The sequence below is a fragment of the Scyliorhinus torazame genome, chromosome 22 (genome assembly GCF_047496885.1).
Source record: "Scyliorhinus torazame isolate Kashiwa2021f chromosome 22, sScyTor2.1, whole genome shotgun sequence".
NCBI lineage: Eukaryota > Metazoa > Chordata > Chondrichthyes > Carcharhiniformes > Scyliorhinidae > Scyliorhinus > Scyliorhinus torazame.
Window position 1 is genome coordinate 102,495,908 of NC_092728.1, and position 25,439 is coordinate 102,521,346.

Below are 25,439 nucleotides of genomic sequence, written 5' to 3' on the forward strand. Positions count from 1 at the left end.
ACGTCAAAGTATCGCACCCGTCTCACAAGTGATGGATTGTGTGAGACTGGCCATTTCAAACCGCAACCCAAACTTCACAGCACCCGCAGATAGTGTGCAAGCACAGGTGCAACGCCAAGAATAGGCGAGTGTTCCGCAAAGCCCACATTTTTGGAGTTTTCGTAACGTCAGATCTTGTGCTGCATTTAGATTTTAAAGTGCTGTTGTGCTTAAACAGCTTGGAGATCACTGGAGTAGAGGAGGAGGTTAAGGAGGAGCCGGAGGATGGAGGCCAGGTGGGGGCGAGGGCTTTGAAGGGGCCGGAGGGCCAGGGCTGCCTCACCATTTCCCACTTCACGCTATAGGACCAGAAGGTTGTCCAACAGCTCAACAAGCAGCTGTGCTCACTCTGTTCCTCGACAATTCCTTGTGAAACCTCCCACTACGTCTAGGTGTACTCCCAGAATGCAGGTGGAGATGGCCTACTGCCTTGCTGGAGATGCCCTTGGGGGCAGGGATCTGGAGGGCCCCTGGCACTGGTACCACCCTATTCTGCCCACTGACTCTGAGTTGCACCAGTATCAGGAAGAAGCGATTCAATTGGCCGGTCATTTCCAGGATCTCCTGGGTGGTAGGCACCGGGATGTGCTCCAGCGCTTCCTCCTCCCTCCGAGTGCTTGTGGGTCTCTCGGTTACTCCTTGGGACGGAGGGGCAGCTGGAGTGAGCTCAGCAACATCTGACGTTGTCAGTCCTGGAGGCCGGCATTGCCTGCACCATGGTGTTGAACCTCTCAGCCATGGTCCTTGGGGACTGAGCCATGCCTCAGAGTTCTCCAGTCATGGATCTGGCGCCTTGCCCCAGGCTTTCCCACTGCGGACACCACCCTTGCGGCGTTGGCCTGGGTGCCAAGCATCACCGGCAACATCTCCTCCATTTGACTTTGGAGTAGAGGCAATGTCGCTGACGACCCCTCCTGGCATTCCCGGCTCTGCCTTTGCATCTCAAGCAGCTGAGGAATGAATGTGCCCAGAGGCACGGAGCCTGGCTGGGGCACAGCTGAGTCCTGGGGTCCAGCAGACCTCAGACTGTCTAAACCCTGGGAATTCCCTGCCTCCACCTGTGCAACAGAAGCAGAGTGATGTTCACCAGATAGTGACCCAGACTCCTGTCTGCTGCATTCATCCACCGAGGTGTGTATCTCTGCGATGGTGGATGGTACGGGTGATAGCAGTAATGCTTCATTTGTTTCCTCCTCCGAGGTGCTGTCGAGGGTGGGCAGTGGGACACTGTGGTAGGTGGGCCAGGCTCTTCGGTTGATGTTCCTGCAAAGGAAGGGTCATGCTTTTACCTCATGGCCTGGTCAAGCATTTGGACAACACAGAACTCTACTGAGACTGATCATCTGGATGAAGGTGCAGTGGATCCTCAATTTCCTCTTGCAGGCCCACCTTGCTCTCAGCACGGGCCCGTTCCTGCTCTTCACCTCCCCCCCCCCCCCCCCCCCCCCCCCCCCCCCCCCCCATCCCTGCATGGTCCTCTCCTCGTAAGCAGTCAGGACCCTCAGTTCGGGCATCCCACCTCCCATCTTCACTCTCTCTCAGCAGTTGTGGGTGAGCTTCTCCGACAGGAACGCAAATGGGGACACTGTGACCTGGCGGGTTCAGAGGTCGACGGCAACTGGCATGTGTGGGCACCGCGTCTAGGCAAGGAGGGGTTCTGGTGAGGAGTGCCGGGTGGGAATGCTGCCGAGAGATTGGGCGCTGGGGACCTGCAAGTTGGTGGGATGTGGTTTGGGGGGAATTTCTGCCCATGAATGGTTGTAATTCACACCTTCGAATTTAAAAAAAAACATCAAGATTTATCATTAATAGAGCCATTCTCATGAATAAATGCCAGACAGGCCAGTAATTGCAGAACACTTGGGTGGGATCCAGGTGGGAAAAGTGCTGCAGGATTATTTTTCTATGAATTCTATTCTTTTCAAGAAAGCCCGACGTTGACAGGCCAGGCTCGGCTCACAGCTCGCACTCAGAGATGCAAGACGTTGGCAAGCCAGAAGCGTTTCCATGAATCATCCATTTGCCACAGGGCTGCTCGTGGCCAGAGGGGTAAAACAACTCTCTCAGCCCCCGGCCAGTCCGCTTCGATATCTCCAGAAACGTAGCTGAGAGTCAATTGGCGTTTGAACCTTAGCCTGGGCAGGCAGTTCCCGAGAGGCACGTGGTGCGGGAGGGGGGGAAACGATTGGGATTTCGAGCAGTGCCTGGCTCCCAGAGGGCTGAAAATCAGCCTCGACATTGTCATTTGGTGAGGGATTGTTTCCTTAGTATTATGTGATGGCACAGGAAATATTAAAGCATTCTTTGGACATAACCGATGATCTCAGAGGGGAAATTATTATTTCAAGGTGAACTATTTTGCTATAAATAAGCTGTCATTTTTCTTTTTCCTGGATGGATTTACCACTGGGTGCTCTGTCGGTGGTGTTGTGTTATGTAATTTGGAATAACACAAGCTGCCACTTGATGCAGTTTGAGTAAAAGATGCTCCAGACTTTGAAGTGAGTTCAATGTGTCCTATTGAACTATTAGCACAGTTCTCAATGAGTTCGACTCTCTGCTAATCTAACTCAGTCTAACTGAACCAGCCTTGCTCTGAGCCACGTGCTGGGGTGTGATGCTGAGGATACACCCTGTCTCACTCTGTAGATGTTGGTCTGTGGAAAGAGGCGGGGTGTGAGTGCCTCGTCCCTTTTATAGTGAGATACCACCCCTGAGTGTCCTGACTGCTCATTGGTCGTGTCCTATTCTGTGTGTTCATTAGCTGCATGTTTGCATATTATGACAGGTGGTTTAATTTCATGCTTGTCTTTAACTACAGCAGTAAGTAGCAAGTAGCTGATAATAAGTTCAGTTTTAGGAGAGATTCATGTTAAAATGATACAAGGGGTGTTCCATCAAGATAAAGCAACACGGTAGCATAGTGGTTAGCACTGTTGCTTCACAGCGCCAGGGTCCCAGGGTGAATTCCCCACTGGGTGACTGTCTGTGCGGAGTCTGCACGTCCTCCCCGTGTCTGCGTGGGTTTCCTCCGGGTGCTCCGGTTTCCTCCCACAGCCCAAAGTTGTGCAGGTTAGGTGGATTGGCCGTGATAAATTGCCCTGAGTGTCCAAAAAGGTTAAGTGGGGGTTACTGGGTTACGGGATAGGGTAGATACGTGGGCTTGAATAGGATGCTCTTTGTAAGGGCTGGCGCAGATTCGATGGGCCGAATGGCCTCTTTCTGAACTGTAAATTCTATGAACCTATGAAAGCAAGCATTGTAGGATAAAAATGAATGGGTGTCCATTGAGGGTGGGGGTGGGTTGGAAATGGGATATTCCTGGGGGCTAGCAGAAGACATTCACGGCACATTTTACCTCACTGTTCCAAGGGATTGTATGCAGCTAAAGGACAGAAGCTAATGGAGGCGGTGTACCTTGAGCTCCAAAACGCATCCCTGGCGTGGGAAACTCTGCAGAAGTGCTGAAGATTAAAATAATAATAATCTTTGTTGTCACAAGTAGGCTTACATTAACACTGCAATGAAGTTACTGTGAAAAGCCCCTAGTCGCCACATTCCGGCGCCTGTTCGGGTACACAGAGGGAGAATTCAGAATGTCCAATTCACCTAACAGCACGTCTTTCGGGACTTGTGGGAGGAAACCGGAGCACCCGGAGGAAACCCCACGCAGACACGGGGAGAACGTGCAGACTCCGCACAGACAGTGACCCAAGCCGGGAATCGAACCCGGGACCCTGGAGCTGTGAATGTGCCACTGGTTCAGAGGGGAGGCAGGTGATAGTTTCATAGAATTTACAGTGCAGAAGGAGGCCATTCGGCCCATCGAGTCTGCACCGACTCTTGGAAAGAGCACCCCACCCACGGTCGACACCTCCACCCTATCCCCATAACCCAGTTACCCCACCCAACACGAAGGGCAATTTTGGACACTAAGGGCAATTTATCAGAGCCAATCCACCTAACCTGCACATCTTTGGACTGTGGGAGGAAACCAGAGCACCCGGAGGAAACCCTCGCACACACAGGGAGGATGTGCAGACTCCGCACAGACAGTGACCCAAGCCAGAATCGAACCTGGGACCCTGGAGCTGTGAAGCAATTGTGCTATCCACAATGCTACCGTGCTGCCCACAATGCTACTGTGATCTGCTCCCGAAATTGCTCCTGAACAGCCAGACCCACTTAGTCCTTTGTATGTTGCTGCTGTAGCTCAGTTGGCTGGACAGCTCGGTCATTATGCAGAGCGACGCCAGCAGCGTGGGTTCAATCCCCTGTACCGGCCTTCGCAACCTTGCCCCTCGCTTGAGGTGTGGTAACGAAGACGATGGCGACTTTACTGAATTCATAGTGCGCCAGTTGCAGTCCCTGAACCTCTTGACCATGTTATTTTTGTGTTCTGCAGGACCAGAATATATTCAGTTTAGTTTAAAGTGAGATACAGCTGCATTAAACACCAGATAGTGAAGTGATGGTATGCATAGTCTCCGTTTACTTAAAGGAATCTGTTACTGCCATGTTGCTGTCACTTCATAATTGAAGAATTCCACATTGTCTTTTGTGTTTCCACGAGTACAGCTCATGCTGTATTTCCAAAGAGTAGGGGACAGATATTCCCAGAGAACGCAAATTAAATATGCTGTTGAGATGTGTTTGTCTTTGCGGGGACTGGAAATGCTGGGAATACTCAGCAGGCCAGCGAATAGGTGCGGAGCTACGAGCAGGGTTCTGACCATCAGTCCTGCACAAAGGTCACCTCCACCCAAAAGGATGGGGGTGGGGGGGAAAACTTTACCCCATTGGCCCCCCTCACCCCCCACCCCCTCCATCCCTCCCACCAGCGGAACCTTCCAGTCCCACCTAAGGGCAGCACGGTAGCACAGTGGTTAGTGCTGTTGTTTCACAGCGCCAGGGTCCCAGGTTCGATTCCCACTTGGGCCACTGATTGTGTGGAGTCTGCACGTCCTCCCCGTGTCTACGGGGGTTTCCTCCCATACGTCCTGAAAGACGTGCTTGTTAGGTGAATTGGACATTCGAAATTCTCCCTCCATATACTCGGGGTGTGGCGACTAGGGGCTTTTCACAGTAACTTCATTGCAGTGTTAATGTAAGTCTACTTGTGACAATAATAACGATTATTAGATTATTATTCAGTTAATAGACTTTCGAATGGCTCACTGCATTTTACCAGGGCTGTGAAATTCTGCCCAGTAACTCTGGGCGGGATAGTCCTCCCACTGCGGCGTTTCCTGCAGCGGCAGGAGGCAGCTGGCCAGGGGTTCTGGCCAGATATTCTGGTCCCGCTAGCGCACCCCTTGCTGCCACGGAACCCCCGCGTGGCAGGGGAATGCCATCGGCGAGTGTGAACGGCCAGAAAATCCCGCCAGAATGTGGCGACTAGTGGCTTTTCAAGTAACTTCGTTTGAAGCCTACTTGTGACAATAAGCGATTTTCATTTCATTTCAAACTCACCCCCCCCATCCTCCCCACCTACCCATGAATATATCTCCCCTCCCCCGCTATGTGAATTCAGCCAATTTATTAATCATGGTATAATTCTCAGTTATTCTGGTTCCTTTCCAAAGGTATCACTGACCAAGAAATGGTCTTTGTACCAGTCTGCTCCCTATACCCATTAGTCTTTGGGTAAAACACTGCTTCTAACGTTGAACCTCGTTTGAGGATTGTGTCTTTTTAAAAATATGCCCTCCAGTTCTCGGATCGCTTTTCAGATATAATTATTTGAGTCAAAATCCTTTCTGCTTGCAAGTGGCAGCCATAAGTTCACACTTGTCTCTTGCGAATTGATTTGCGAATATAATGAGCGGAGTGCTATGATTGATAGCGTGAGTAATTAATGTTAATTATATTGCTCAATATTAGCAGATTTTGCTGTTGTCTTGTCTTAAAAGTGCTGTTATGTCACTACAGGGCAACCCAGGGTTACAGGGAATGCCTGGAATGAGGGGGAAGCCCGGGATAGCTGTGAGTATCCAAATATTTCTCGTTCTTACACAGGCTTGTCCAACCTTTTCTCGAGTGGAGCCACATTTCAATTCTTTTCTCACTCAAGCAGCTGATGAGGAAATTTTACAAAGATAAAATTCGGCTCAAATTAATTACGAGTTTCAAAAGAAAACTTGAGGTATGAAGTTAGAAATAAAACTTGCTGAGCAAAAAAAAAAAAGCAACGTCAAAGCAATAAATTGATAATTTAAAAAACAAGTAATTCAGAAAGATGAAGAGTGCGAAAGGGTGAGAATGTGTGTGTTGCTCACTCCCAGTCTCAGGGTGCTCACTCACTCTCACCCACTATGTGAGTGGGTGTGAGGGTGTTAAGAGCTCAGGATGAGTGAGAGCCTTAAGACTGGGAGTAAGCTAGACTCTCTCACGTGTGCGCAAACTCACACACACACATACACACAAACCCTCTCACACATGCACACATTTCACACTTATGCACATGATGCTTCACACTTACTCCTTCACTTATAACACACGCTCACTCACACTCATTCACTCACTCACTCATTCATGCCCACCGGGCCCAGATGGTTTGGAGATTAAAATGCCGAGGAGAGTTTTAGAAGAACCTGTTTCTCCCCGCCCTGTCTCGAACTCCAGCTGTCCCAGGTCCCACTGTTGCTGCCGCCACCGCTCCACTACCTTGACACATGAAGGGGACAGCAGCCAGTGTCTCTCTCTCTCTCTCTCTCTGTTTCTCTCCACACCACCTAGCAACCAGTCCCTCACCCTCTCTTCCCTCCTCACCCCACCCATCGCCAAGCAGTCAGTCTCTCTCCTCCCTCCCTGGCAGTCCATAAGACCATAAGACATAAGAGCGGAAGTAAGGTCATTCGGCCCATCGAGTCCACTCCACCATTCAATCATGGCTGATTTCAACTCCATTTACCCGCTCTCTCTCCATAGCCCTTAATTCCTCGAGAAATCAAGAATTTATCAACTTCTGTCTTAAAGACACTCAACGTCCCGGTCTCCACCGCCCTCTGTGGCAATGAATTCCACAGACCCACCACTCTCTGGCTGAAGAAATTTCTCCTCATCTCTGTTCTAAAGTGACTCCCTTTTATTCTAAGGCTGTGCCCCCGGGTCCTAGTCTCCCCTGCTAATGGAAACAACTTCCCTACATCCACCCTATCTAAGCCATTCATTATCTTGTAAGTTTCTATTATATCTCCCCTCAACCTCCTAAACTCCAGTAAATATAATCCCAGGATCCTCAGACGTTCACCGTATGTTAGGCCTACCATTCCTGGGATCATCCGTGTGAATCTCTGCTGGACCCGCTCCAGTGCCAGTATGTCCTTCCTGAGGTGTGGGGCCCAAAATTGCTCACAGTATTCTAAATGGGGCCTAAAAAATGCTTTATAAAGCTTCAGAAGTACATCCCTGCTTTTGTATTCCAAGCCTCTTGAGATAAATGACAACATTGCATTTGCTTTCTTAATTACGGACTCAACCTGCAAGTTTACCTTTAGAGAATCCTGGACTAGGACTCCCAAGTCCCTTTGCACTTCAGCATTATGAATTTTGTCACCGTTTAGAAAATAGTCCATGCCTCTATTCTTTTTTCCAAAGTGCAAGACCTCGCACTTGCCCACGTTGAATTTCATGGAGCCATTTCTTGGACCACTCTCCTAAACTGTCTAAATCATTCTGCAGCCTCCCCACCTCCTCCATACTACCTGCCCCTCCACCTATCTTTGTATCATCGGCAAACTTAGCCAGAATGCCCCCAGTCCCGTCATCTAGATCGTTAATATATAAAGAGAACAGCTGTGGCTCCAACACTGAACCCTGCGGGACACCACTCGCCACCAGTTGCCATTCCGAAAAAGAACCTTTTATCCCAACTCTCTGCCTTCTGCCTGACAGCCAATCGTCAATCCATGTTAGTACCTTGCCTCGAATACCATGGGCCCTTATTTTACTCAGCAGTCTCCCGTGAGGCACCTTATCAAAGGCCTTTTGGAAGTCAAGATAGATAACATCCATTGGCTCTCCTTGGTCTAATCTATTTGTTATCTCTTCAAAGAACTCTAACAGGTTTGTCAGGCACGACCTCCCCTTACTAAATCCATGCTGACTTGTCCTAATCCGACCCTGCACTTCCAAGAATTTAGAAATCTCATCCTTAACAATGGATTCTAGAATCTTGCCAACAACCGAGGTTAGGCTAATTGGCCTATAATTTTCCATCTTTTTCCTTGTTCCCTTCTTGAACAGTCAGTCTCTCTTCCTCTCTTTTCCCCTCCCTGAAAGCTCTCTCCTGCCCTCCCCAGCTCTGCCGCTGTCAGTGTCCAGGCCTCAGGCTGAACGAAGCCGCTCACCTTCACACCGACCGCTGTTCCTCCAGTTAGAGACTGTCCTTCTCCTGCATTCACAGCTGATCGACTCACTATTGGAGGAAGAGCTCCTGGCGCAATCTTCCAAAGGACTTGCTTGCATTTTTAAACGCTGCCTCCGTGGGCTGGAGAGTGAGGCAGGATGGGCCGGATTGTGCCGTGTGGGTTGGACAAGCGTGTTATTACAATTGTTTTTACCTCTTATCGGTGGATCCTTAAAAAAATAGCACAGCACAGCATCCAAACATTTGTATTTGTCTGACTCTGAGGAAATATCTTTCAATTTGAAGTGTTCCTGAACAAAAACTCATCCATTGTGGGTGAATTATTCAGTAACCTTTTCCATTGGCTGCAGTTTTGGATCGAACGCTCTATATTTCTGTCTGTGCCATTTCAGAGGTTGGTACTGCTGTTTCTTGCCCCCGTTTTGATTTGCCAGAGGTGTTTAAAGGCATCAAGGATGCGGATAGTGTAACTAAAGAGAGGTTCTTTCCAACGGCTGAAGGGGCGACAATGAGAGTCACAGATTGCAGGTGACTGCTCAAAGCAGCAGAGGCAACACAAGGTCGCATGTTTTCATGCAACCAGTGGTTGAGATTTGGAGTGGGGTGGATTTGGATTCAGGAACAGTCTCCATAAGGGTACTGGGTAAATATCCAAAGGAGAAGGAAGTTTCAGAAGCATGGAGGAGGAGCAGGGGAATAGGACGAACTAGAGGACTCTTCGAAAGAGCTGGGACAGACTTGATAGGTTGAATGGCGTCATTTGCTGTTATGTTCTCTGATTCTATTCTGTCTCCTATTCTAATGGAAGATTTATTTTGAATTGAATATTGAGCCAAAACTTCTGAGATCCAGGTCTTGTATTTGGAGGGGGTGGGGGTAATGGATACTTCCAGATTAGGTTTGCATGCCAATTGCCCAGAAGTGAAAACTTCCCCTTGGCAATTTCCCCACGGTGGGAACCATCTGAACCAATAGTTATCCAGAGGCAGTTCAAAGAATTAAAACCTACTCGACCACTGGGTAACTGTGCACAGACTCACACCGACTCGCTCCCCCCCCCCTCCACCCCACCCAGAGGACACATCCATCCCCTGACTACCCCCGCCCAACCTCCCGCCCTCCCCCCATTGGACCCTCCACCTCTCCCCCCGCCCCACTCCGCCAACTACCTTTCCCCACAGAGCCCCCACCCCACCCCCAAGGGACTAGATCTCCGAACAGGACCCTTCCCTAATCCAGGGGATTCCCCACCCACCCTCTAGGGTTTCTCTCCCCCCCCCCCTCCAACTCCTCCCCACCTCCTTGGGCCAAGCCCATCCTTCACACCCAACGCACTGCACACCCAGCCCCGCCCCCCCACCAATGGCCCAAACTGCCCTGGCCTGGCCCGGCCTTTCCTGACTCGACCCCCAGCCCTCAACACCCGACACCCCCAACTCCCAAGGCCCGAAAACTCTAGACACCATAATCCAGGACCACGTTCCTGCTCATTTCCAAACACATGGATTAAATAGCAGCCAACACAAATCTATCCAATGCGAATCGTGTCTGAGCAACGGAATGAGGAACTTTGACTGACCAATGAAGGGACTGGCGGAATCAGTGCAGTTCACGTGGTTCAAATGAACATTCAAAAGGCATTTGATGGCAATTCCCACCCCCGCCAAATCCCCAGCGCCGGAGAATTCGGCAGCCGCCAGAGGCGGGGTTCACGCCCCCCCCCCCACCCACCCCACCCCCCGGCGATTCTCCGATCCGGCGGGGGGGGTCGGAGAATCCCGCCCCAGAACTCGGGGGACGCATAAGGGGTCTCCCATTTAAGATGGAGATGAGGACAGTTTATTTCCTCTCAGAGGGTCGTTAGTTTGTGGCTTTGGTGTCCCTGGAAAGCGGTAGCGGCTGGATCACTGAATATTCTTAAGGCCGAGTTGGACCGATTCTAGATTGACGAGGGAGGAGACAGGAAAGTGCAGGTCACATTTGCTGCCCATCCCTAACTGCCTTCGAATGGCAATTGATGCTCGACCAGTTGTTAATTTTAAATCTGATATAGACAAATGTTTGTGAAGCAAAGGTACGGGCCGAAGGCAGGTACATGGAGTTAGGTCACAGATCGGCCATGATCTCACTGACTGGCTCGAGGGGCTGAATGGCCTGCTCCTGTTCCTAACTCCCTCAAGGCTTATGTTGATAAAACTGTTCAAGAAGCATCTGGGGTACCTGGCTTCCTAAATAAAAGCATAAAAGTTCAAGAGCAAGCAAGTTATGCCACACCTTCATAAATGCTTGGTTACGCCTCAGCTAGAGTATAACGTACTGGAAAGCTTCTTGATATGTTCCTTGTGCTGATGTTATTTTAGGGGAAAATTGGCGAAAAAGGTCCAATTGGAATACCAGGACGTCCTGGCCTTGAGGTAAGCGTGAGGTTGTCTCATTAACCATGTGGTGAATGTATTATGCCAATAATCCACCATTGTATTTGTATCTGTGCTGTTGCCCTTGTATTTGTATCTGTGCTGTTGCCCTTGTATTTGTATCTGTGCTATGCTGTTGCCCTTGTGGGCTCCTCCTGTGGGCATTATCCATAGGGGAACATGTTGGGGCCTGTATGGGCTCCGCCCATGGCTCCTCCCCTTGAAGGGAGGTATAAAGAGCAGTCGACCTGTAGGCGGTTCTCAGCATCGGATCAGTCGCAGGCAGGCGCTGTTCTAAGTTGATTAAAGCCACAGTTTACTTCTACTCCCGTCTCGAGTGAATTGATGGTCACATCACACCATTGAGGTTTGAACACGGAATCTCAAACAGCAGTCAGATCTTTATTTTTCGTTTTGTTTTTCAACGTTCTCCTCAGGAAATGTTTCCTTATGCATGTTAGAGCTGACCAGCTTTTTACTCCTATAGTATGCATATTAAATATACAATATTAAAAAGTATAAAATAATTGTCAAGGTAAGCGAAATAATCTTTGAAACAGCCGAAACGGGAAAAACTGAAGGCAAATGTGCATATCTAAGGCTGTCTTTGATCATTCAAACTGACCGTTGTAGCAGGGGTTCAATCCCCCGTACTGGCCGAGAGTATCCATGGAGGCCCTGCCTTCTCAACCTTGCCCCTTGCCTGAGGTGTGGTGACCCTCAGGTTAAATCACCACCAGTCAGCCTTCCCGCCCCCTCAAAGCAGCCTCTGGCCATCTGGAATTATAGCGACTTCACTTACTAACTTACTCTTGAGCAGCACGGTAGCACTGTGGATAGCACAATTGCTTCACAGCTCCAGGGTCCCAGGTTCGATTCCCGGCTTGGGTCACTGTCTGTGCGGAGTCTGCACATCCTCCCCGTGTGTGCGTGGGTTTCCTCCGGGTGCTCCGGTTTCCTCCCACAGTCCAAAGATGTGCAGGTTAGGTGGATTGGCCAATGATAAATTGCCCTTAGTGTCCAAAATTGCCCTTAGTGTTGGGTGGGGTTACTGGGTTATGGGGATAGGGTGGAGGTGTGGGCTTGGGTAGGGTGCTCTCTCCAAGAGCCGGTGCAGCCTCGATGGGCCGAATGGCCTCCTTCTGCACTGTAAATTCCATGACTTGAGTTCCACTCCAGCGATTTCAGCACATCATGTCGGCGGACATTTCAGTGCGGCACTGAGGAAGTGCTGCGCCATCAGAGATGCAATCTTTCAGGTGTGACGTTAAACGGAGGCTCTCCTGGGCCGAAGGCCAGCCCACAAACAACGTCAGCAATGGTTATTTACCTCATTGGCGTTTGTGGGATGCTGACGTGGGCAAATTAACTCCATCACGACTGTCGCTGTACTTTAGCACTCTTGCAAGATTTTTATATTTGTGTCCATTAGTCAATAGGAAGGGCAATTCATCGTGAGAATGCAAACCAAGTGGAGTCAGGCCTGTTGTTCGTCATGTGTCTCACGCAATACTCCGTCCCATTGATGGGTACAATACTGGCTGCCCTTGCATCCCAGGTTGAACTTCACCTTCAAAGTGTTCAGTTAATGAACCACCTTTCTGATCTCATCAGCCACTCTTAGCAGAGGCCAATTGGTTGCCCTAATAATAATAATCTTTATTAGTGTCACATTAACACTGCAATGACGTCACTGTGAGAAGCCCCTAGTCGCCACACTCCGGCGCCCGCTCGGGTACACAGAGGGAGAATTCAGAATGTCCAATTCCCCCAACGAGCACGTCTTTGGGGATTTGTGGGAGGAAGCCGGAGCACCCGGAGGAAACCCACGCAGACACGGGGAGGATGTGCAGACTCCGCACAGACAGTGACCCAAACTGGGAATCGAACCTGGGACCCTGACGCTGTGAAGCAGCAGTGCTAACCACTGTGCTACCAAGCTGCCCAAATCAGCTTTCTATGACTGCGCAAGGAAATTGTTCTTTTGCTCAACCCTTTTTTCATTCCTTCCCGGGATCTGGGCATCGCTAACAAGTGGGGATTTATTGTTTTTTTTAAATTCCTTATGGGATGCGGGCTTCGCTGGCTAGGCCCAGCATTTATTGCCCATCCCTAATTGCCCCTGAGAAGGTGGTGGTGAGCTGCCTTCTTGAACGGCCGCAGTCCGTGAGGTGTAGGTACACCCACTGTGCTGTTAGGGAGGGAGTTCCAGGATTTTGACCCAGCGACAGTGAAGGAACGGACGATATATTTCCAAGTCAGGATGGTGAGTGACTTGGAGGGGACCCTCCAGGTGGTGGGGTTGCCAGGAATCTCCTGCTATCGTTCTGGATTTGCCCCCAGCAGAGCAAACAGATTCCCTTCATTATCCCGATTTAATCTTTGCATCATTTCGGACACCTCGACGAGGTCAAACTCGACCTTCTATCTTCAAGAGAATGCAAGCCAAGTTTGGCTTGTCAAAGAGCCAGATTCGTGCAACCCCACCCGACACAATTTAACCCCCGAGGTCCTGGTAAATTTGCATTTCTCCAAAACCAGCACTCCCTTCCTGAGATGCCCAGAGCGGAAATCCAGATGGGATCCGACCACGCCTCCAAACAACTGAGGTATCACTTCCTCCCTTTCCAATCCAATCATGTTCTAATTGTTACAAGAACAAAGAACAACAAAGAACAATACAGCACAGGAACAGGCCTTTCGGCCCTCCAAGCTTGTACTGGTCATGATACCAACCTTGGCCAAAACCTTCTGCACTTCAAAGAACAAAGTTACAGTGTCAGCTGTTGCTCAGTTGGCAGCACAATGGTCTCTGAATCCCAAGCTTCTGGATTCGAGTCCCACTCCAGGGCTTGAGCATAAAAAACAAGGCTGATACTCCAGTGCAGTACCAACGGAGCCCTGCCCTGTTAGAGGCGCTACCTTTCAGGCGAGATGTTAAACCAAGACCCCCATCTGCCACACTCACTACACCTCATTGGCTGTGAAGCCCTTTGAGACGCCCCGGAGTCGTGAAAGGTGCTATACAAGTCTTTCCTGTCCCATTTTGATCAGTTGGATATTGCACATTTCCCATATTCCCTGGAAATAGAAGCAAGTCACGTGCTGTGGCGGCACAGTGGCACAGTGGTTAGCACAGCTGCCTCACAGCTCCAGGGTCCCGGGTTCAATTCCGGCCTCGGGTGACTGTGCGGAGTTTGCAGTTTCTCCCCGTGTCTGCGTGGGTTTCCTCCGGGTGCTCCGGTTTCCTCCCACAGCCCCAAAGCGTGTAGGTTAGGTGGATTGGCCGTGCTAAATTGCCCTTAGTGTCCAAAAGGTTTGTTGGGGTTACTGGGATAGGGTGGAAGTGTGGGCTTAAGTAGGGTACTCTTTCCAAGGGCCGGTGCAGACTTGATGGGCTGAATGGCTTCCTTCTGCACTGCAAATTCTATGGAGCAGTTATTTAAATATCTCTTTTAAAATCCACTATTCTGCGGAAGGAGCTTCGCTCAGTCGGCAGATGTGCTGCCATTTCCACTCCATTTTATGTGCCAGCCACCAACCGAGTGGATGTTTTTTAAGGGCATCAGTTTTCCTCGGAGAGCGATTAACCGGGCCAATTGCATTTATAAAAGGAAATCAACATAGGAATAAAGGGGTGGCTCACAGAACACCACGATACCTTATAGCCAAGTAAATAATTGTGACCACAGCAGACACGTCATACCGCCATTGCAAACAATAGAGAACTCACAAGTACACTGTGCAGCGATAAACAGCAATAAATGTACAGACACCGCGGAAACCCCACACCAATCCACAGCGCAATGTTGAGCAACAATGAATGGTGAGCCAGGGGAGACCAGAATAATCGCACACACGATTAGTCTCAACTAATACCACACAGCATCGCCATGAGAAACAGCAATGAATCTTCACATCAATATACTTAAAATGCGTGCAATTTTGTAAAGTTCACACAAAACAAAAGCAGCGACCACCTCCAATGCAAGGGGTTATGTTTGAAAAGTGCAGCTGATCCAGTGATAGGGTTAACTGGAACACAGGATATAGCATCGTTTGCAGTGGAGGGGTGGAATGTAAAACAGATGTAATAAGCTTGTCTCTAAGTAATTTTAACATGCATCATGCCAACTCTCTTCGTTGTGTGCACCCTTCATTATGTTATAATTCAACTGGACAGTGGGAGAGGGAGGGGCTGGACCTGACCGCTGAGCGAAAGATTTGAAATCTCATGCTGTGTTTAAATTGGATAATTGTTTCCTGAATACCTCCAACTTCCGTTGCTGTAGAAACGGCCGTGTTTACGTCGTGCAGTTATTTCCACAGTAGTGGCACCCTATTGATATTGTACAATGGTTCCTGCGGTAATTGTTTCAAAGCGATTGTTTATTGCAGACTGGGTATTAAGACAGGCCAGTGGGAGGGAGCTTACTCAGCGGGAACCCCTAACAAACAAACATCAGTGGCTCACGGCCTCCAACTACTCGTTGACAAAATGTGGGACCGCCTGTGAAACCAATGAGCTTAGGGCTTAGGGACAAGCCAAATCATCCATTCTGTTAAAATACGAGGAGCAAATACCACAGGCTCCTCCACACTGTTTCCCATTATGTGAATCAGCACCACGCCTAATATCCGCGGTCAGGCATCGGAAGTTATGGCCAAGACGGGATCATTAGTCCATGATTTCGCCCCTACTTCAAATGCTTTCTGACGCTCCCTAGACCAGCCCCAGTCTGCCCATTGTTGAGCAGTGGAGCGAATGGATTGTCTAAATGAGGGATGAACAATCAATGCATCCTCATCGTGTGCCAGGCTTAGCCTGCTCCAGTTCTATGTGGTCCATAGGGCTCATATGACTGTGGCCCGGATGAGTAGGTTTTTGGAGGAGGTGGAGGACAGGTGTGGGGGAAGTCCGGCGAACCATGTACATATGTTTTGGGCTTGTCCGAAGCTGAGGGGATTTTGGCAGGGATTCTCAGATGTCACGTCAGAGGTTCTGGAAGGGAGGGTGACTCCGAGTCCAGAGGTGGCAATATTCGGAGTGTCGGAAGATCCGGGAGCCCAGGGGGGGATGGGAGAAAGGCTGACGTTTTGGCCTTTGCCTCCCTGGTGGCCCGGAGACGGATTTTGCCGGGGTGGAGGGAGCCTCCAAAGTCGGGGCGTTGGGTCAGTGACGTGGCAGGGTTTCTCAGGCTGGATAAGATTAAGTTCGCCTTAAGGGGTTCACTACAGGAGTTCGCTCGGAGGTGGCAGCCATTCATCGACTTCTTTAAGGAAAATTGACCGTCAGCAGAAGGCGAGGGGGAATGGGCTGGGGTGGAAAGGGGAGGCATGGAAGTGGAGAATAAGGTCAGGGAATCTAATATATGGGTAGCTAGGAGTTAGGGCGGGGGGAATTTGGGTATGTTATTGTGGGGTTTTGCGTGTGTCAGACCGTTCTGGTAGTTAGAATGTTAAAATGTTAAAATTATAAATGCCTCAATAAAATGTTTCCTAAAAAAAAAAAATAAGGGATGAACGTAGAACATTACATAGGAACAAATAAATTAGGAACAGGACTAAGCCCCTCGGCCCCTCAAGCCTGCTCGGCCATTCAATAAGATCGGGACTGATCTGATTGTAATCTCCCGCCTATGACCTTTCACCCCCTTGCTGATCAAGAATCTCTCTCGCTCTGCCTTAAAAATATTCAAAGACTCTGTTTTCGCTGCCTTTTGTGGAAGAGAGTTCCAGAGATTCATAGAAACATGGAAATATAGAAAACAGGAGCAGCTGGAGGCCATTCGGCCCTTCGAACCTGCTCCGACATTCATTCTGATCATGACTGACCATCCAACTCAATAGCCGAATTCCGCTTTCCACAATATCGATGACCCCCTTCGCCCCAAGGGCTCTTCTAACTGTTTCGTCAAAACATACAGGGCAGGATTCTCCAGTCCGCTAGCCGTGTTTTCCTGCGCTGCGCTTCTTCGCTGGCAGCGAGATCCTCCGATCGGGCAGCCGGCCAATGGGATTTCCCGTTGTGGCCGTCCCACACCGTCAGGTGACCCGCGGACGCGGGTACGCCATTGATGAAGCGGAGGATCCCGCCGACAGAGAATTCCGCAGATAATGTTTCGGCCGCAACTGCGTCCTGTGGTGATGAATTCCACAGGCCGGCCTCTCTCTGGGTGAAGAGATTTCTCCTCATCTCTGTCCTAAATGGTCCATCCCGTATCTTCAGACTGTGACCCCTGGTTCTGGACACCCCCCACCATCGGGAACATCCTTCCTCCATCTACCCTGTCCAGTCCTGTTAAAATTTTATAGGTTTCTATGAGATCCCCCTCATTCTCCTGAACTCCAGTGAATACAATCCTAACCGACTCAATCTCTCCTCGTACGTCAGTCCCCCCATCCCAGGAATCAGTCTGGTAAATCTCCGCTGTACTCCCTCCATAGCAAGAACATCTTTCCTCAGATAAGGAGACCAAAACTGCGCACAATATTCCAGGTGTGGTCACACCAAGGCCCGGTATAATTGCAGCAAGACATCCTTGTTCATGTACGCAAATCCCCACGCAATGAAGGCCATTGACCTTCTTTACCGCCTGCTTACCTTCAGCGACTGGTGTACGAGGACACCCAGGTCTCTTTGCACATTCGCCTCTCCTAATTTACAGCCATTCAGATAATAATCTGCCTTCTCGACTTTGCTACCAAAGTGGATGACCTCACATTTCTCCAAATTAGACTGTATCTGCCATTCATTTACCCTTCCTTCAACTTGTCCAAATCCCGCTGAAGGATCTCTGCATCCTCCTCACAGCTCACCCTCCCACCCAACTTGGGTGTCATCTGCAAATTTGGAGTTATTCGGCGGGATTCTCCGCAATCGGCACAATGGCCCGTGCCGGCGTCGAGATCGGCGCGAACCACTCCGAATTCTCCGCACTTCCGGGGGCTAGGTGGACGCCGGAGGGGTTGGCGCCACGCCAGCCGGTGCCGAAGGGACTGCGTGGGTCCGCGCATGCGTCAGAGGGCCGGCGTGATCCCGCCCATGTGCGGAAACCAGCGCCAGAGAATCCGGCAGCCGGCGTCGGGGCAGGATTTGCGACCCGCCGGGGGGCGGTGAATCCCGCCCATTATTTTGTTCCCTGATACAAATCATTATAATATATTATGAATAGCTGGGGTCCTAGCACTGATCCCTGCAGTACCCCACTAGTCATTGCCTGCTAATTTGAAAAAGTCCTGTTCATTCCTACTCTTTGTTTCCTATCTGACCCATGTCTGACTCATTACCCTCTGAAAGAGATGTTTCTGCCTCATCTCCGTTTTTAATTGGTGATCCCATATTTTGATACCTTGACACCTAGTTCTAGATTCTCCATCAAGAGGAAACATCTGCTCCACACCCACCCCGTCATGCCCCTTCAGGGTCTTACAGGTTTCAATAAGGTCACCTCTTACTCTTCTGAACCCCAATGGACACAACCTTAGCCAGTCCAACCTTTCCTCATAAGACCTGGCATTAGTCTTTTATTTTCCGCAATAACCTTAGAATTCCAGAAGGCATTTGATAAGCTGCAACATCAATGTACAGTACATCCACCAGTTCCCCTTTATCCACAGCACGTGTGAATTCTTCAATAAATTGGTTAAAACGATTACCCCTCACAAAACCTGATTGTTTTAAGTATTTTTAGGTGCCCTTCTATAACACCTTTAATAGTAGCTTCTGACATTTCCCCTACGACAGATGTTAAGCTATGCTTTTTGTCTCAATATAATTACATTCGCTATTTTCCAATCAAATGGATCCTTCCCCAAATCTAGAGGATTTTGGAACATTAAACCCAATGCACCAACTATCTCACTTGCCGCTTCTTTTAACCCTGAGGATGTATTCCATTAGGACCCAGAGATTTGTCAGCCTGCAACTTCAACAATTTGCTCAGAACCACTTCCCTGGGGATGGTAATTTTCCTGAATTCCTCCCCGCTATTTCCTGATTTACTGCTATTTCTGGGATGTTCTATAGTGAAGACTGATGCAAAATACCTGTTCAATTCATCTGCTCCCTCCTTACTTTCCATTATTAATTCCTCGGACTCAATTTCTATCGGGCCACTGCTCAATTTGTTAACTCTTTTATTAATTAATTATCTACAGAAACTCTTACTTTCTGTTTTTATATTTCTAGCTAGTTTTCTAAATGGGATTGTTGCATATTATTCTAAGTTCTTGTCTGTTCTCTGGCGTATTTGCCTAATCCGACATTTGCTAAGTACCATTTCTCTCGTGATTGTAATTTTCCTGAGTTCCTCCCCCACCCCCACTTCACCATTTATTCGTTGACGTAGATATGTTACATTTGATACCATGAAGCAAAGCTTTTCAGCTTTGATTTAATTCTCTTGAAGTCAATTCAGGGCTTCATTCAACCTTCAATGGGTTTTTTCCTCTGTCTTACTGCTCTTCAGAATATTATCGAAGGAGCAGCAGTCTCCTTTCGTCCCACTTAGATACTGATGCATGACATTCTGGAACACACTGGTGCAGTGCACACCCCAAACAGTAACTTTCATGTTTGTGGGCAGGAATGGTTAGCAGTTCCTAGCTCTTGTCGGTTCATTCTAATTGCAAATATGCATTTGCATAATCTACCTCACGGAACACCTTTCGGCAGTGGGCAAGTATCATTTTCGATCAGCTTATTTGCTGTTTGCTTACAATCTTCACAAATCCGAACAGACCTTTCTGTGCAGCCCTGATGGCCGGGGCCCATTCGCAGCGCTTTACCTTCTTAATTGCCCCTGTTCTTTCAAATCTATTCAGCTCTTCAATTACTGCTTCTAACTAGACATGAGGCCTAGCCTTTCAAAATATCAAGTGCACATGGTTCTTTATCTTGGCCTACGTTGACCATTTGGTCCTCTTTTCTCAAAGACCACTTTGTGCTCTCCTATTGTCATAACAACCCATCTGGTTCACTAATGCCCTTCAGGGAAGGACCATCCTTACCTGGTCTGGCCTACAGGTGACTCCAGACCCACAGCAATGTGGTTGACTCTTAGCTGCTCTCCGAAATGGGCAATAGATGCTGGCCAGCCAGCGAAGCCCACGTCCCATGAACGAATAAAAAAAAAAAACACTTCCTCAATGACAGACGCACTTGTACTGATCGCTGCTGTAAATAACTCTGCCCAGTTTAATCATATTTTCTTGAGCCAACTTCTGCCCACCAGGGAGACTTTATTTCGTCGAGCAACAACCAATCGGAACAGGATGCATCACCGTCAGCGGGATTCTCCGCAGGTGCGATTCTCCGTTCCACCGATGGCACACCCGCGCGGGTGGGTTTCCTGGCAGCGCGGGGGTGGCCACAATGGGAAATACCATTGGCACATAGCGGGAACAGGAACCCGCTGCCGGAGAGGGAGAGCCACCAAGGATAACGTTGCTGGCAGTCTGGAGAATCCCGCCCATCATATTCCACTCTAACACTAACTTGACGTAACACTGGAATACTGGCCGGGATTCTCCCCTACCCGGCGGGGCGGGGGGATCCCGGCGGGATGGAGTGGCGGGAACCACTCCGGCGTCGGGCCGCCCCAAAGGTGCGGATTTCTCCGCACCTTTAGGGGCCAAGCCCTCACCTTGAGGGGCTAGGCCCACGCCGGAGTGGTTGGCGTGCCTCCGACCGGCGGGAAAGGCCTTTGGCGCCATGCCAGCCGGGGCCGAAAGGGCTTCGCCGGCCGGCGGAAGTCCGCGGCTGCTGACGTCATCCCCGCGCATGCGCGGGGGGGATGTCTCTTCCGCGTCCGCCATGGTGACGGCTGTGGCCGAGGCGGAGGGAAAAGAGTGCCCCCACGGCACAGGCCCGCCCGCGGATCGGTGGGCCCCGATTGCGGGCAAGGGCACCGTGGGGGCACCCCCCAGGGCCAGATCGCCCCCCCAGGACCCCGGAGCCCGCCCGCGCCGCCTGGTCCCGCCGGTAAGAGAGGTGGTTTGATTCTCGCCGGCGGGACAGGCATTCCAGCAGCGGGACTTCGGCCCATCGCGGGCCGGGGAATCACCGGGGGGGGGGGGGGGGCGCCGACCGGCGCGGCGTGATTCCCGCCCCCTGCCGAATGTCCAGTGCCGGAGAATTTGGCAACCGGTGGGGGCGGGATTCATGCCAGGCCCCGGCGATTCTCCGACCCGAGGGGTGGTCGGAGAATCCCGCGCCCTGTTTTTGGAATAACTAGTCAGTTTCACACCAGCTTTCCGTGGGGAATGTGACTAGGAGACTGATTCTTGGATATCAGACATTACTGCAGCTGCATCGAATGTTTAAAGTAAATTGTGAATTTCCAACTTTCATTTTAACATCGGCGTTGGAATTATATTTTCAGCCCCACTACTCTCACCCTTCATGTGCCCTCAGACGGAATACAATTCCTCATCCTCCTGTTCGATAACATCAGCTTCTGTTCCAACATCTCTGGTGTGTGAATTTAAGGATTTCCTGGTTCCTGAACGAGCCTCAGATCTACCTTGTCCTCAGCCTGGTGCATGGCTGTGACCTGGAGCCTGACTCTTGCCTCTGTGCCTGCTCATTGTCTGAATAAGCCCAGATTTCCCACTGGCACACCATTTTAACTGGAAATGGGAACATTTAGATGGCTGGTGGCTATAACTGCGATCTAAATTTATGGTTCGGAGACTGAACACATGGCTGCCATGGCCTGGATCTCACTGATGGAGGCCATTCGGCCCATCGAGTCTGCACCAGCCCTTGGAAAGAACACCCTATTTCAGCACACACTTCCAACCTATCCCTGTAATCCAGTAACCCCACCTAACCTTTTTTGGACACTAAGGGCAATTTAGCATGGCCAATCCACCTAACCTGCGCATCTTTGGACTGTGGGAGGAAACCGGAGCACCCGGAGGAAACCCACGCACACACGGGGAGAACGTGCAAACTCCGCACAGACAGTCACATCTCTGGACTGTGGTGGACCTCAACATATCAGTTCAGGGAAACAGCTGCCTTGCAATTTACAGCTGTCCCTTCCTGCCACTTGCATTGCTCTAGCCACTTCGCAGGCCTCCTTCCATGTCAACTGATCACCTTTGCTCGAAAGCTCGGCCTGCATTTTATTGTTCTTTAGGCCGCCTACGAGCAGATCATACCCACGTCTTCGAGAGAGTTTCTTTAATTGTGGAACGTAATCTACAACAGTCCCACTTGGCAATTGGTTCCTTTGGATGGAATGAAGCTCTCAGTGCAATCTCATTCTTAGCCATGCCACAATATGTGCCTGGAATCTAATTAATTTCAGAATAGTTCATAGTCCTGGGGTCTTGCAGGCAACACTGGTTACTTCCCATTTCAGAAGTATCTATGCATCATGGTGAGGAAAACATTTACTTCATCCGTATCGCCCTTTTTATTCACTTTAGTTTCAGCCAAATGTCTAACTTTAGTTCATAATTATACCAGCCCTCTTTGTTAGGGTTAAATATCATAGAACTTACTTGATAGAAGTTAATGCAGAAGGAGGCCATTCGGCCCATCAAGTCTGCACCGGCTCTTGGAAAGAGCACCCTACCCAAGGTCAACACCTCCACCCGATCCCCATAACCCCACCCAACACTAAGGGCAATTTTGGATACTAAGGGCAATTTATCAAGGCCAATCCACCTAACCCGCACATCTTTGGACTGTGGGAGGAACCCGGAGCACCCGGAGGAAACCCACGCAGACACGGGGGGAACGTGCAGACTCCGCACAGACAGTGACCCAAGCCGGAATCGAACCTGGGACCCTGGAGCTGTGAAGCAATTGTGCTAACCACTATGCTACCGTGCTGCCCAAATATCCTCATTGTCCTCGAGTATACCCTCAGTGCTTTTTTTTTCGTACCATGCTGTCTCACTGTGTACCTGCACAAGGAGTTTTTCAAGTTGCTCAAACTTCTTCAAAATCAACCTTTAGTATATCACAATGTTCTTCAGTCCTTACTTTATCAAATGAGACGTAAAAGAAGATTGCATCCCATCCAAGGGCAGCACGGTAGCACAGTGGTTAGCACTGCTGCTTCACATATCCAGGGTTCCAGGTTCGATTCCCGGCTTGGGTCACTGTCTGTGCGGAGTCTGCACGTTTTCCCCGTGTCTGCGTGGGGATTCCTCCGGGTGCTCCGGTTTCCTCCCACAGTCCAAAGATGTGCAGGTTAGGTGGATTGGCCGTGCTAAATTGCCTCGTGGTGTCCAAAACGGTTGGGTGAGGTTACTGGGTTACGAGGATAGGTTCGCAGTGTAGGCTTAAATGGGGTGCTCTTTCCAAGGGCTGGTGCAGACTCGATGGGCTGAATGGCCTCCTTCTGCACTGTAAATTCTATGATTTATGATTCTTGTGGCTGTCTTTCTGGTTGTTGGAGGCCAATCATCTCAGCTCCAGTACATCACTGCAGGAGTCCCTCAGGGTAGTGTTCTAGGCCCAACCATCTTCAGCTGCTTCATTAATGACCTTCCTTCCTGTAATATGTCAACGGAGGCAGAAGTCCCTTGACCAGAATTCCTTTTATTTACAAAACCAACAGCCGAACACTCCCTGTTATATACAGAGAAAGGGGTTCCCTGATTAGGCCAATTGGCCAATCTCGGGGGCCTGGCCTAAGTCATTACACCCCTCCACCCCCCCAAAATGTCTCCCTTTATAGCCGGGTCCCAGGTCACATGGCCTTGCTCTGGAGACCGCATGGTGTGTGTCTGTACCGCCGCCACCTGCTGGTTGGAGGTCGCACATCATCCAGCCATGATATGGCCCATTGGCATACATCACCGCACAGATGACCAAGAGTGCGGTCAACGACATAGGTTTTAAGGGGTGACTTCGAGAAAAGTGGTGGCGGTGGAAAGGTGTGGGGAGGAAATTCCAGAGCTTGCCGATGGCGCAACCCCCCATGGTGGAGAGACGCAAACCAGGGGTGCGGAGGAGGCCACAGCTGAGGGAGCACAGAGATCTCAGAGGGTTGTAAGGCTGGAAGAGGCTACCCAGATGGGGAAGAACAAGACCATGGATAAGAATTTTAAAATCGAGACACTGCCGACTGGGAGCCAATGTAGAATAATAATAGAATAATAAAGGCTGACATTTCTGTACTCAAAATAAAAATTAGGTCAGTTTTTGGTCTGTCTTATTCCGTTTGATGTTTATGTTGGATTCGAACTAGTAGCAGCTGTTCCTGCATGCCTCTTGTTGTGCGAATAATGTGATTTAATAAGGCACTGATTCTGTTAGCAATGATACAGCTCCCTCCATTCCATTCAGAACCAACGTTTAAATAAAAATTAATACAAGATGACAATATTCCCATGAGTGCAGGAGAAAAAAAGAAGTTCTCGATAGGTTTTAATAAAAATGTTCTACAGATATGGTTTGACAAGCTGACATAAAAGTAATTAAATGGTTTTGTAAGCACATTGTTTGAAGCTCTGCGTGCCTTCTCCAACTCCCCCAGCGTTCATAGATATTTAACTCTTGACGTATGGGTGCATTTTAAAACTGAATATCGGTATATCATCTCGATGAAGGCAAAATACTGAAAGAACATGTTTTATGATTGCATTAAGCAAAGCAGGTTTGAGAGCCAAGAGACAACGGTTAGACAGACTTTTGATCTGCCAATGGAGTCAAGGGTGGTGGGGGAGAGGGCAGGAAAGTGGAGCCCCGGCCATTATATGATCAGCCGTGATCTTATTGAATGACGGAGCAAGCTAGAGGGGCCAAGTGGCCTAATTCCTGCTCCTATTCCTGACATTCCAATGTGCAGTCAGGCATGTCCTGGGTACTGAGGGAAATTATATGCCCAGATCCCAACAAAGTGATCATTTGCACAAGCTGGGTAATATTGAGTTCTCCAACGGACCCCTCTTAACGCACTGAACACAGATTACCAGGGTGTACGTCATCCTGTCCGAGAAACAGAACGGTTTAATGTAGCTAAATTGTTTGTCTTGATTTTCGAGTCCGCATCATTCCGTTGCAGACTATTCCTAGAAATTGGACATTTAATCATTGCAGACTCCCACGTCATGTTGTGTGATGCTTCAGGACGTTGAGTTGAAGTTTGCCAATTTTAAGTACACCAAGTGCATCCATATGTGTAACAGGTTTAGGTTCATATTTGACGAACTGGCAAAATAATAGCTGGAATTCAGCCGACACTGGCTTTCGAGTTACATATGACTAAGCAACTGTATTAGACCTGGAGCTTCGCATTTGTGGCTCAAAAGTCCTTTTCATTTGGACAACCCATTTTATTTCATAGTGCAGTGAAGAATGTAGTTGTAGCCCACATGCGGTTATTTATCTGCATCGTCAGTTGCATTGCTCCAGTCAGTGTTAGCTTAATCCATGTGGAAGGCAAGATGTTCCAGGAACATTCAAGCTGTGCCAGATGAGTGAATTTAATTTAGAACTGGAGCTAAGTTCTAACTTCAGTGACTTGGGGCCAATTCAGCAATCCCTTTCTTCAGTCAAAGCAAAACTTTAGTTGGATCCAAAGCAAGACTGCACAGATCCAGATTGTTCATCCGAATGATGTGAAAAATGGTTCAATCTAATCGCGATG

At 49.5% G+C, this 25,439-nt stretch overlaps 1 protein-coding gene across 1 annotated transcript in view; it reads left to right on the plus strand.

The window, feature by feature from the left end:
• col27a1b (collagen, type XXVII, alpha 1b) overlaps positions 1-25,439 on the plus strand; it is a 699,034-nt gene that overhangs the window by 323,856 nt on the left and 349,739 nt on the right. The window contains exons 17-18 of the mRNA XM_072487808.1: positions 5,971-6,024; positions 10,771-10,824. Of these exons, the coding sequence (XP_072343909.1) occupies positions 5,971-6,024; positions 10,771-10,824 (108 nt within the window). The remainder of the gene's footprint in view (positions 1-5,970; positions 6,025-10,770; positions 10,825-25,439) is intronic.